Source organism: Elephas maximus, chromosome 2 (genome assembly GCF_024166365.1).
Source record: "Elephas maximus indicus isolate mEleMax1 chromosome 2, mEleMax1 primary haplotype, whole genome shotgun sequence".
In the NCBI taxonomy this organism is placed as follows: domain Eukaryota; kingdom Metazoa; phylum Chordata; class Mammalia; order Proboscidea; family Elephantidae; genus Elephas; species Elephas maximus.
The window spans coordinates 7097663-7111909 of NC_064820.1; the positions used below are offsets into that span (position 1 = coordinate 7097663).

The window sequence follows — 14247 nt, forward strand, 5'->3', positions numbered from 1 at the left end:
GGCCAACTGACTGGAACAGATCCATATTTGCACTCATTCCAAAGAAATGGGATCTAACTGAATGTGGAAGTTAACAAATAATATCATTACTATCACATACAACTGAAATTTTGCTGAAGATCATTCAAAAGCTGTTGTAGCAGTACATTCGCAGAAAACTGCCAGAAATTCAAGCTGGATCAGAAGAGGACATGGAATGAGGGATATCATTGCTGATGCCAGAAGGATCATGACTAAAAGCTGTGCTTTATTGATTATGCAAAGGTATTCAACTGTGTGGATCATAACAAATTATGGATAATGTTTTGAAGAATAGGAATTCCAGAATACTTAATTGTGCTCATGTGCAACCTGTACTTAGAACAAGATGCAATTGTTCGGACAGAACAAGGGGATACTGAGTGGTTTAAAGTTAGGAAAGGTGCGTGTCAGGGCTGAATCCTTTCACCATACTTATTCAATCTGTATGCTGAGCAAATAATCCAAGAAGCTGGACTATAAAGAAGTACTCAGCATCAAGACTGGAGGAAAACTTATTAACAACTTTCTTTATGCAGAAGACACAACCTAGGTTGCTGAAAGTGAAGGGGACTTGAAACACTGATGAAGATCAAAGACTACAGTCTTCAATACGGATTACACCTCAGCATAAAGAATACAAAAATCCTCACAACTGGACCAATAAGCAACATAATGATAAAAAGAAAAAATACTGAAGTTGTCAAGGATTTCATTTTACTTGGATCCATAGTCAACACCCACAGAAGTAGCAGTCAAGAAATCAAATGATGCATTGCACTGGGCAAATGTGCTGCAAAAAATCTCTTTAAAGCATTAAAAAGCAAAGATGTCACTTTACAGACTAAAGCGTGCCTGACCCAAGCCATGTTTTTTTTCTCTATCATCTCATATCTCATATGTATGTGAAAGCTGGACCATGAATGAGGAAGACTGCAGAAGAATTGATGCCTTTGAATTATGGTGTTGGAAAAGAATATTGAATATACCATGAACTGCCAGAAGAATGAACAAATCTGTCTTGAAAGAACTACAACCAGAATGCTCATTAGAAACAAGGTTGGTGAGACTTTGTCTCATGTACTGTGGACAAGTTATCGGGAGGAAGACCCTCAAAGAGATGGACTGACACAGTGGCTGGAACAATGGGCTTAAGCATAACAATGATTGTGAGAATGGGCAGTATTTTGTTAGTCAAACCGACTTGGCGGCACCTAACAACAACAACATCACCCACGCAAATGAAGCCCAGTAGATTAAAATAGCCTAATGCAGAAGCATTTGGGATGTGTCATGGATTGAATTGTGTCTCCCAAAAATTTGTGTCAACTTGGGTAGGCCACAATTCCTAGTATTGTGTGGTTGTCCTCCATTTTGTGATTTTCCTATGTGTTGTAAATCATAATCTCTACCTGTTGTTAAAGAGGATTAAGACGGGATGTAACACACTTGCTCAGGTTACATCCCTGATCTAATGTAAAGAGAGTTTTCCTGGGGTGTAGCCTGCATCACCTTTTATCTTACAAGAGACAAAAGGAAAGGGAAACAAGCAGAGATTTGGAGACCTCATACCACCAAGAAAGCATTGCTGAAAGCAGAGCACATCCTTTGGACCTGAGGTTCCCGCACTGAGATGCTCCTAGGCCAAGGGAAGACTGATGTCAAAAACCTTTCTCCAGAGCCGACAGAAAGAGAAAGCCTTCCCCTGGAGCCAACGCCCTGAATTTGGACTTCTAGCCTACTGCACTGTGAGAGAATAAACTTCTCTGTGTTAAAGCCGTCCACTTGTGGTATTTCTGTTATAGCAGCTCTAGATGACCAAGACAGGATGGGAGCCTGGGCTATCTTTTTTCATTTATACAATGAGGACCTAACAAGACCCACTTATTATCAGGCCCCTACCTTGTACTGGGATGTGGCAGTGACTGGGTCCCCTGCCACCTTTGTCCTGTATAAGAACAAGGAGGGAAGTGTGGTGGGAGGCTTATAGTGATGCCATAGCATTGTCTCTGAAAAGCTTCTCCCCAGAGGACAACAGAATTGTTTGTAAATATGTTGTTAGGTGCCATTGAGTTCGTTCCAACTTACTACACTTCCATGTAGAGCGGAACAGAACACTGTCCAGTCTTGCACCATCTTCACAAACATTGTTATGCTTGAGCCCACTGTTGTAGCCATTGTGTCAATTCATTTAGGTGAAGGTGTTTCCCTTTTTTGCTGACCCTCTACTTTACTAAGCATGATGTCCTTCTCCAGGGACTGGTCCGTCCTGATAACATGTCCAAAGTGCATGAATTAAAGTCTCCCCATCCTTACTTCTAAGGAATGTTCTGACTCTACTTCTTCTAAGACAGATCTGTTTGTTCTTCTGGCAGTCCATGATATATTGTGATATATTCAATATAAACCCACCCATTGCCATCAAGCTGATTCCAACTCATAACTACCCTATAGGACAGAGTTGAACTGCCCCATAGAGTTTCCAAGGAGTACCTGGTGGATTTGAACTGCCGACATTTTGGTTAGCAGAGGTAGCTCTTACCCACTACGTCACAAGCATTTCCATATTCAATATATACTATGGTATATTCAATAAAAAAAAAAATATTCAATATTCTTTGCCAATACCATAATTCAAATAAGCCATGGTATTTTCAATGTTAAATAAGAGAATATCTAAATCAAGAAGTTAGATAAGACTCAGACCCTGGGTGAGTTAGAGTAGCTCCCATTTTGTGTTGTTGACATAGTGTCCACATTCCTCAATTCCAACTTCCCCAGACTGAAACTTTCTCCTCTAAATTGTGTCTTTTATTTATTTATTTGTGAATACAATGCTCCTGATAGAGCTCATTTATTAAATTTACCTGGATGTATACAGTACATGGACAAATACAGAGATGACTTTGCTTTAGAACCCTCAACAGTAGAAAGGCAAACTGTCAGGAGACTGAGTGGAAAGAGGCCCAAAGAGGAAAAAAATTCCTAATTATTATAGGGTTAAGAGGTGTCTTATAAGGAAAATTAATAATTTAATACACTTGTAATACTCATATATTTATATATATTAAAATATTAATAATTTATATGTACTCATTATATATATATATATGTTTACAATCATTTTGCAGCAGAGAATATGGGAAAACCCAACAGTCATTTAAAAGCCTTCCTTTGAAGGAATCGTAAGCAGGAAGGGAAACCAGAGATAAACTTGCCTAGGAGCAGGCCTGCTTGTCCCACTGAGAAGGAGGGAAGGAGAGCAAGTGAGTATAGAGGAGGTGGATTGTTGAGGGAAGGTAAGGAGGTTATTAACTGACTCCTATCTTTGAAGTCTGAAGTAAGGGACCAATGGGGTAGCTGGAGGAACCATCGGTTATTCTGCCTTCGTAAGCCTTGTACTCCGTGCAGAATGGAAGGAGAGCCTTCGTGCAAAAAGCAGCATTCCTAACATCTATGTTTAAAGACAACAAGGCTCCGGGCAGATTCTGACTGATCTCCTCACTTACTGTGTTATATCAGTGCTGGCTAACTGGAACCTAGCTGCAGACCCCACTGCTGCCTGGGGAGATGGGAGTCAAGATGGTGCAACACCTCAGCAGGAGGCAAGGGAACCCTGGCTCTCTTGCCCCCCATTTTCTTTAGAATACCTGGCCATTTTTGCAGACAACTGAGCCATGTTACATCCTGCCCACTGACTGCTGGGGTCATATTCCTAAGTTACCCTGGATCTTCTGCATTCAGGTTCTCACTTCCTGCAGCAGAAGGGCTGTGTTCTCCTCACTGAGCCCAGCACAGCCCGTAGAATGTCAGCTCCTGGGTCTGGAGGGGAGCATAGGGCTCGCTTTGGGCTCACTGACTGATACAAGGCATTGTCACAGTGCCACACAGTGATTCTAAGAGCCTCATTCCACCCTGGTGAGAATCACCATGTGCGGATCAAACCCCTTGGTGACAGATCTTATGCAATAGAATCCTTGCACAACTTTTTATTGGCATGTCCCTGGGAGTTGAAAATGGTTAATATGCTCAGCTGCTAACTGAAAGGTTGGAGGCCCAAGTCCACCCAGAGGCACCTCAGAAGAAAGACCTGGTGATCTATTTACAAAAAATTAGCCACTGAAAATCCTGTAGAGCACAGTGACACTCACGGGGTTTCCATGAGTCAGAGTCAACTCAATGGCAACTCTTAACAGCAGGCTTATGGGTGTGGTAGTTTAAAGCAGCACTACTGAGGCCAGGTCGATGGCTTTAATGGATGGGGGTCCCCAGCCTCTGAGGGGACAGGTGTACCAGGAGGGAGAATCTTTGTGAGATACTGTCCTCTCACTGTGACCAGAGGGAAGGTCCGAGTCCCTCAGATGTGATGGGTGGCCACTGTCTCTACTCTGAAAGAGAGACCCAACTCATTGCTGTGGAGTTAATTCCAACTCATAGTGACCCTGTGGGACAGAGTAGAACTGCCCCATAGGGTTTCCAAGGCTGTAATCTTTACAGAACCAGACGGTCACATCTTTCTTCCACAGAATGTCTTACAGGTTTAAACTGCCAACCTTTTGGTTATCAGCAGAGTGCTTAACCACTGCACAACCAGGGCTCCTTAAGTGAGAGACTAGAGATTGAAAGCAGCCCAGAGAAGAACTTAGAAACCTCTAATCTTCCTGTACCTTATTGTCTTCAGCTTTAAGCTACTGAGACATAGTTTAGCAAATGTGGGATCAATTTGCCAGGCCCTGTGGATCTTTAAAATGATTTTGTCACAGAAAACAACAGATGTTGGTGAGGGTGTAGATAAATTGGAACCCTTAATCCATTACTGGTGGGATGGCAAAATGGTACAGCCACTGTGGAACACAGTTTAGCAGTTTCTCAGAAAGTTAAGCATAGAGCTACCATTTGATCATGCAATTCCACTCCTAGGTATATACCCAGCAAAACTGAAAGCAGGAATACAACCAGATACATGTACCTCGATGGTCATAGCAGCACTATTTACAATGGCCAAAAGGTGGGAACAGCCTAAGTAACCATCAACAGGTGAATGGATAAAAAAATGTGGTACATACGTATAACGGAAGATTATTCAGCCATAAAGAGAAATGAAGTCCTGATACATGCCACAACATGGATCAACCTTAAAAGCAAGTTAGTCACAAAAGGGCAAATATTATGTGAGTTCCCTCATGTGACATAGAATAGTCAAATGTATTGAGAGACCAAAAGGAGCTATGGTGGCGTAGTGGTTAAAGCTCCCGGCTGCTAACCAAAGGATTGGCGATTCAAACCCACCAGCCGCTCTGAGGGAGAAAGATGTGGCAGTTTGCTTCTGTAAAGATTACAGCCTTTGAAGCCCTATGGGGCAGTTCTACTCTGTCCTATAGGGTCGCTATGAGTTGGAATCAACTCGAGAGCAATGGGAAGGGATAGAGACCAAAGTTCTTCCTGGATACCAGGGGTGGTAAGGAAGGGAAAAGGGAAGTCATTGCTTTGGGGAGACTGAGATCTGTTAACGGTGATGGAAACATTTGGAAACAGTAGTGATAAGTACACAAAAAGATGGATGTAATAAATGTCACTGAATTGCACATATGAAAAAATGTTGAAATGGCAAATGTTTTGTTTTATATATATACACTCACCACAATAAAAATACATAAAAGCTATCTGGTAAGATGTGTCAGATTACCTTGTATTAAGTTTCTGAGTGCCTGAGCTGTCCGGCTGGAGTTAGGCTTTCATCCATAAATGCATGATCTCAGTGGATTCTTGCATCCCCTCTGTGATGGACCCCACAGAAAGATGAAGAATGCGAGGGCCAGAGAGGTTAAAGCTCGCCCAGGATTGATGGCTGATGAGACTCCGAGCAGAACCACGACCACCTCCTTTGGGGTCCTTGCCAAAAAAATCATCTCAGAGGACCTGAGCTTTCATCTAGAGATATGTGGGGACAAAAGACCTAAACACAGAAGAGCAGAAGCCCTTGCTCTCCAAATCTCCAGCCCACATGCCCGTCTGCCTTCAGTGCATTGTGCCAACTCTAACCCCCTTACAACTCAGTCAGGCCTGCGACTGGGTTCTCTATCATGTTGCCTTTCAGTAAGAAAAGTAAACAATTGTACAGGGGACGGGAGGCTAGGAGATAATATGTCAGCATCACTATGGTATGTTATCTCTGGTGCTAGCCTGCAACTCATTAAAGATAGAAAAAGCAGGATTCCATTACACAAACTTCCACTTACATTCATTAGAAGTTCTGGACTAGTCCCTGTCTGAATATACTTTTTTTAGGTCACTTGTTCAGGCAGTTCTTGTAACTTTCGCCTCTTTGCTCTACGGGACAGCAGTTAGCATTCTAATTCTCTATACCCAGGAGCCTAAGGACTCTCAAAGTACATTTGCAAAACTGAACCTGGTGCCTCTTACCTGGGAGGACAGGCAGATAGTTTGCAAGACACCATCCCTGTGACAGGTCGTGTCCTGGGGTTGCAGAAGGATGTGTTCACTTGAAACCTTAGGTCTTGATAGCAGCTTGTTCTCGTGGACATCTGTCCTGTGTGGAAGGGTGAGACCAACAATCAAGACTCACAAGTAGGTCCAGCTGTAAAAGGCAGATGAAGAGCTAACGCCATCTCTTTTTAAAGGTCTTACTGTATTTGCATGTCTTTGGGTTAATGACTAGCTGGCCAACTATTGACCTTCTACTTCTGTGATCTGTTTTCATAATTTTTGTTAGTGAAGTCCATCAATTCTAAGGTGGACGTACTCTGCCTACATCTTAACATCTTGACGATTGAGATGTGCCTTGCAATTGATGCTATCACACCTTGCATGAAATGCACTCGTTCTTCTCTGCTTCCATGGTTGGAAAAACTAGCCATTTCTCAAAAGAAACATAGTACCAATATATCTGACCCACATTTCCATTCATCTGTGATAGGCATACTAAATAGAAATGCAATAGGAAAATATTAAGAACAAACCAGAAAGAAACAAAGACAAGAAAATGATAAGCAATTTATTGACAAAGAATTCAGAGAGGTATAATGGGGAAGAGCTATGGCTGCTAACCAAAAGGTCAGCAGTTCAAATCCACCAGGCACTCCTTGGAAACTGTACTGGGCAGTTCTACTCTGTCCTATAGGGTCGCTATGAGTTGGAATTGACTCAATGGCAATGGGTAAACTATGACCAAATGAGCCCTGGTGGCACAATGGTCAAGTGTTCGGTTGGTAACTGAAAGGCCAGTGGTTTGAACCCACCGGCCAGCCTGTGAAGAAAAGACTTGGGGATCTGCTCCTGTAAAGATTCTGCTCCCCCTTATCCTGTTGCTGTCGAGTTGATTCCAACTCATAGCAATGCTATAAGACAGAGCAGAGCTGCTTCACAGGGTTTCCAATGCTGTAATCTTTATAGAAGCTGACTGACATATCTTTCTCCTGTAGAGCAGCTGGTGAGTTCACACTGCCCATCTTTTGGTTAGCAGTTGAATGCTTTGACCACTGCGCCACAGGACTCGTTTCTCATAAAGATTATAGCCTAGGAAACCCTATGGGGCAGTTCTACTTTTCCTATAGTGTGGCTATGAGTTAGAATTAACTCAACGGCACACAACAACAACAACTGTTACCATGGTTTCATTGCAAACTAATGGCTCATTTTCCCAATACTGAGTTATGCGTTATATCAGATGCGGTCAATGGAAACAGGAGTTGGTTTGATTCTCAGCCTCATCTACATCAGACGATGAAACCCAGTGCTGTTTAAGGCTAACATTCCTAAATCTGTTCATTATTTCCATTAATTTCCCTGAAAGGGACTATCGCCAGGGAAGGATGATATTAAAGAGTTCATTCGACAGAGAGGAAAAAAGAAGAGGAAGAACCAAACTAGTGTTGATTTAAAATGGACACAATTAAAATATGTTAAGATTTAAAATTTATTTTATCTTTATTTTATCACTGTGCTTGGAAAAACCTATGAAGGACTCATGCTGATAACAGGGGTCCTCTGTTCTCTGTCTCTGCAGCCAGGGCCGTGACTTCCTGCAGCGCACAGCCCCTCAGCTCTGTTCCCTTCATCCGACAGGTCATCAGAGGTTTGCTCACAAGGGAGGGGATGGAAGAGCGGCTTTCGCTGAGCAGAACCGTTGGCTGCAGACCCAGCCACACTAATCTCTAACGCTAGGCTGCACAAGGAGTCGAATTCCACTTCACTTAAGAAAATTAATTTAAAAGTCTCTAAAATATGCATTGGAACTAAGTTTGACATTTTGGCTTTGCTTGATCCAAAAGAAAAAGGCAATTAAGAAGGGAAAGACAGGTTTTACAGAGAATTTGTGTCCTGAGGTGGCATGATGAAGAGGGTGCTCCAGGTTCCAGAGCAGAAAACCCTGCGGACGCTCGTGGGTCTGAGTCCCAAATAATCCATTTCCTGGCCATTAGCTTTTTGGGTGCTGGTGGTGGCGAAGGGGCGGTTACGTATGAGCCTTTCAGGTTTGTAAAATTATTCAGCTCTCTGCTACTTTAACAAAATCAGTTTTACACCACACCCAAATGTCCCCTCCTCTGACTTCTCTTGGTCAGTGGCTCTCAGACTTGAGTGTGCATCAGAATCTCTAGGAGGGCGTGTTAATTACACATCGCTGGGCCCACCCCGTGAAGTTTCTGATTCAGCAGGACTGGGAAGGGGCCTGGGAATTTAGGTTTCTAACAAAACCCCACGTGTTGCTGATGTTACTGGTCTAGGGACCACACTTTCAGAACCACTGCTCTAAGCCATACAACCAGAAGGCTCCTTAGAAGCAAGGATGCTGAGATTGTGTCTCACATACTTTGGACATGTTGTCAAGAGGGATCAGTCCCTGGAGAAGGACATCATGCTTGGTAAAGTAGAGGGTCAGTGAAAAAGAGGAAGACACTCAACGAGATGGACTGACACAGTGGCTGCAACAATGGGCTTGAGCATAACAATTGTGAGAATGGCACAGGACCGGGCAGTGTTTTGTTCTGTTGCGCATGGGGTTGTGATGAGTCAACAACAACAGCTCTAAGCCAAATTAGAAGCTACAACATTTATATCTCAGTTTGCCCAAGATATCTATAGTTTAAGCCAAAGGATAATAAAAATCCGTTCCTGTCGAGCCAATTCTGACTCAGTGATGCTATAGGACAGAGTAGAACTGTCCTGAAGAGTTTCCAAGGAGCTGCTGATGGATTTGAACTGCTGACCTTTCAGTTAGCAGCTGAGCTCTTAACCACTGCACCACCAGGGGTCCAAAGGATAATAAACAAAAGCCAAACCTGCTGCCGTCAAGTTGATTCTGACTCGTAGTGATCCTATAGGACAGAGTAGAACTGCCCCACAGGGTTTCCAAGGAATGGCTGGTGGACTTAACTGATGACCTTCTGGTTGGCAGACGAATTCGTTACCACTATGTTATCAGGGCTCCCCAATGGATAACAGTTGCCCTTTTACTCGGAAAAGTGTTCTAGTTTGGACAATGCATTATATGTTGACTCTAATTATAAAGTTTGGAGTTCCTGGGCAGAACAAATGGTTAACATTCTTGGCTGCTAACTGAACGTTTGGAGGTTTAAGTCTACCCAGAGGCACCTCAGAAGAAAGACCTGGTGATCTAATTCTAGAAAATCAGCCTTGGAAAACGTTATGGAGCACAGTTCCACTCTGACATGCATGGGGTTGGCAGGAGCCAAAGTAGGCTCACCAACAACTGGTAGGTGACAGTAATTATAAGATCCAGTTAACACATATGTGTCATCCATTGGAATAGTTTCTGGAGGGAAGAGAACATGTGTTACTAATTTCTGTAGTCTCAGTAGCTTGCATATATTAATTTGTTTCCTCACATATTTTCAGCAATTGGCCAATTGTTCTTTGCTCAGTAACTTGTAAGCTCAGACACGTTATTAGTGGGTTAACTAATTCTTAGCTAAAGACTACTTTTCCTTCTCTGTTACTTGGGACTAATTGGGGATCAGTTTTAAAAAATCATCCAAGTATCAATGATGAGATGAAAGTTGAATCAATGATTTATGAACCCCCTTGTCAACAAAGAATGTTATGTTGTTGTTAGGTACCGTGGAGTCGGTTCTGACTCATAGTGACCCTACATACGACAGAATTAAACACTGTCTGGTCCTGCACTTCCTAATTAGAGGAATAAGAGAGGAACGGGGATAAGAAGCTACTAAATTAGAAAAAGAAATGCACGTCTGCTTAAAACCGTTCTGCAGAGAATCTGATGATCAGCCTGATAACCATTAGGACCCAATTTAAAGGAGGAAAGTTTTCAGTAAAAGTGTAATTTTATAAAACTGTTAGAAGTCTCCCTAATGAATACAAAAAAAATATTAATCTTTTCCTCTACTTACATGTCAATTTAAAAGTCTATTTTTAAAATATTTAACTAAGCTCTTATGGCTTTTTTTTAAGGAGGCGTTACCCTATAAATAATGGCCCAAGTTTGTTTCATGCTTTGAGTTTAAAGGAATGTGAAATTCAAACCGTATGCTCAAACCTCAACCAAGAATCATGTCTTAATGATCATTGTTGAATCTGGGCAAGCTACTGACTCTCATTTAAGCAAATAAGGAATTTGTTTTGCTTTGAAATAGAAATAGAAGTTTACTTTATGAATGTAATTATTCTTTTTTCTTATTGGAGACATTTGTTTGGCTTCCCTTTGAGCAGCCTGAGTGCCAGCCAAGTCCTATGTAACAAGCCCCAGAACTTTTACCATTATAGGATAAGAGGGAACTCCAGATCTAGCAATTAATTCAATATTTTTGTAACAATACAGTTAAAAAACAAGAACAATCATTGTGTTTGTCCAACGAGTATGCATGTTCTGATGCTGCCAGTTATTTGTTAGCTGTGTGACTTTGAAGAGTTTTCATTCTTCTTCACAGAGGCACTGCTGGCTTTTAGGCAATAACATTTTAGCACAGCTCCACATGTTGCAAGACTTTTAACATCCCTGCATCCTACACACTAAGTGCCAGTTGCACGCCCATCCTGATCATTAAACAGCTAAAATGCCTCCACACGTGTCTAAATGCCCCTTAGGAGGGATGGCACAATCTTTGGGTGAAAATCACTGATAGACCATCAGCAGATAAAGAAAAAAAAAAAAAAAAAAAAAAAAAACTATGACAGGAAAAGAAAAAGGGAAGGTAAAGTATCCCTTTAAAATTTCTAGCAATTCTGGGAACAGCCCTGGTGGCATAGCGGTTAAGAGCTCAGCTGCTAACCAAAAGGTTTTCAGTTTGAATCCACCAGCCATTCCTTAGAAAACCTATAGGGCAGTTCTGCTCTGTCCTACAGGGTTGGAACCGACTCAAGGGTATCTGACAACAATGGGAAGAGAATAAAAAGGAGGGAGGGATCATACAAAATTTACATACTAAAGAAAATAATACTTATTAAAATGCTATAAAACAATCTGTGGGATGTAGCTAAAGACATATTCAGAAGCCAATTCATGGTCTTATATACTCATATTGATAAATAAGTAATTATAAAAATAAGTAATCAAATGTCTAATTAGTAGTTTAGAAAAAAGACAGTTAAATGAAGCAGAAAGAAGGAAGTGATATAGATTGAAAGAAAAGTGAATGTATTAGAAAATCAAATAGAAGTCAGCATATTACTAAACAGACACAGGGTTGAAGCAGAAATCATTTTAGAAAAGAGACATTGGTTGAAACAGAAATACATCAAAAAGCTAATGATTTTAGGAGGAAGTCTTCAAACATTAAAAAAAAAGTAACTCAGTACACCCCCCTCTTCCATGTTTTCCCCTATATCACAGGGGCTGGAAGCTGGGGCACTACATTTCATAAATCTCTTGTCTGTGTGCTTTCCATCAGCTCCATCAACAAGAAGCATTCATACAACGTTATGGAGGGCAGAACAGAGTTAGGTGTCACATTATCTTGCCTTTGACAGCAGAGGGCATAGCATGGGCTTTGGAAGATGTGAAGCCTGCAGTAACCTCTGCTCATTTTTCTTGGGCATCACCTACTCCAGTTCTGGTTTAGTTGTAATCATTTGCTACAACTTCCTGGCTCTTTAAAAAGCCAGAGCGACTTTTTGAACTACAGGTGTCTGACATTCATTCCTACAGCTCTTCCAACTATGTTGTAAGCAACCAATACCCTGAATTAAATCCCTTCCTACCTGAGATGCCTAGAATAAATTCTCTTTTCCAAACCCTGATTCATATCCTTACTTAACCAAGAAAATAGGGAGTGATACAAATGTACAAGATGAGAGTGAGAATAAAAAATATCCACATGTAGAAGAAATTAATATATTCGTGGTGTTGGTGGTCTTCAAATAAGTAAGGGTAAAATTTTAGATCCTATAGAAAAAAATGGTGTTCTTAATTATCCCCAGAAGGGATAAATAATCTAAGCAGTACAATTACCACGTAGAATATAAAATTTATCAATGAGCTAACTTTTAAAAGTGCAACAAATTCAGATGCTTTAAATAAATTCAACCTAATGCTGAAGAACAGGTAAGATCAGTGTCATTTAAATTGTTCCACAGGATACAAATAAATAAATGGTTCCAACGTCCTTTTTACATTGTAGGACACAAAGAAAATTAAATCTCAATTATATTGAGAAATATTAGGAAAAAAATAGTAAATACATTAAAAAAAAACACATCATCACCAGGTATTGATTCATACCAGGAATATAAGAATGGTTCAACATTAGAGAAATCTGTTAATATATTTCACCGTCTTAATGGGTCAAAAAACAAATACAAACCTCAACATAAATGTAATAAAGTCCAGCATATGAAAAAAATAAGCCTCTATTTCTGACAAAAAAATGTTAGTGGAATAAACAACAGATAATTATTTACTCTCATTAATGTATTTGTATATTTGTGCAAATGCATACGTGTGTGCATGTGTGTACGTATATCTATATATGCATATATCTATGTATCTACATATCTGGAGTCCATGACTGGCTAACGGTTAACACTCAACTACAAGCTGAAAGGTTGGTGATTTACACCTACCCAAAGGCACCTCTGGAAGACAGGCCCAGCAATCTGCTTCTGAAAGGTCATGGACTTGAAAACTCTGTGGAGCAGTTCTATTCTGTACACATGGCGTCACCATGAGTCAGAATTGACTGAACAGCAACTAACAACAACAACATTTACATATTTAGTGTATATACGCATACACACACATACACACATATATATAAAATACACAAATATAGATATTGTTGTTGTTGTTGGTGGTGCCATCAAGTCAGTTCTGACTCCTAGCGACCCTACAGGACAGAGTAGAACTGCCCCATAGGGTTTCCAAGGAGTGGCTGGTAGATCTAAACTGCCAACCTTTCGGGGTTAGCAGCTGAGCTCTTAACCACTGCGCCACCAGAGTATTTAAACCCAAAAGCCAGTGTGATGGGAAACACTATAATTAAGGTCAACAACATAATTTTTATTATTAACAATATTAATTAAAATTATTTTGGAGATACAGTTAAGGTCTCTAGGTGGCATTTTATTGACTATGCAAAGGCATTTGACTGGGTGGATCATAACAAATTATGGATAACATTGTGAAGAGTGAGAATTCCAGAACACTTAATTGTCCTCATGAGGAACCTGTGCATAGACCAAGAGGCAGTCGTTTGAACAGAACAAGGGAATACTGAGTGGCTTAAAGTCAGGAAAGGTGTGTGTCAGGGTTGTATTCTTTCACCACACTTATTCAATCTATAGGTTGAGCAAATAATCTGAGAAGCTGGACTATATGAAGAAAAATGTGGCATCAGGTTTGGAGGAAGGCTCATTAACAAGCCTCGATATGCAGATGACACAACCTAGCTTGGTGAAAGTGAAGAGGACTTGAAGCACATACCGATGAAGATCAAAGACTACAGCCTTCAGTATGGATTACACCTCAACATAAAGAAAACAAAAATCCTCACAACTGGACCAATAAGCAACGTCATGATAAATGGAGAAAAGACTGAAGTTGTCAAGCATTTCTTTTTACTTGAATCCACCATCAATGTCTGTGGAAGCATCAGTCAAGAAATCAAACGACATATTGCATTGTGCAAATCTGCTGCAAAGGGCCTCTTTAAAGTGTTAAAAAGCAAAGATGTCACTTTGAGGACTAAGGTGTGCCTGATTCAAGCCATAGTATCTTTGATCACCTCATATGCA

The 14247-nt window shown here is 40.9% G+C and overlaps 1 protein-coding gene across 1 annotated transcript in view; it reads right to left on the reverse strand.

Annotated features, from left to right (window-relative positions):
- ADAMTS16 (ADAM metallopeptidase with thrombospondin type 1 motif 16) overlaps positions 1–14247 on the reverse strand; it is a 290702-nt gene that overhangs the window by 70061 nt on the left and 206394 nt on the right. Inside the window, exon 18 of the mRNA XM_049858762.1 lies at positions 6442–6568. Within this exon, the coding sequence (XP_049714719.1) occupies positions 6442–6568 (127 nt within the window). The remainder of the gene's footprint in view (positions 1–6441; positions 6569–14247) is intronic.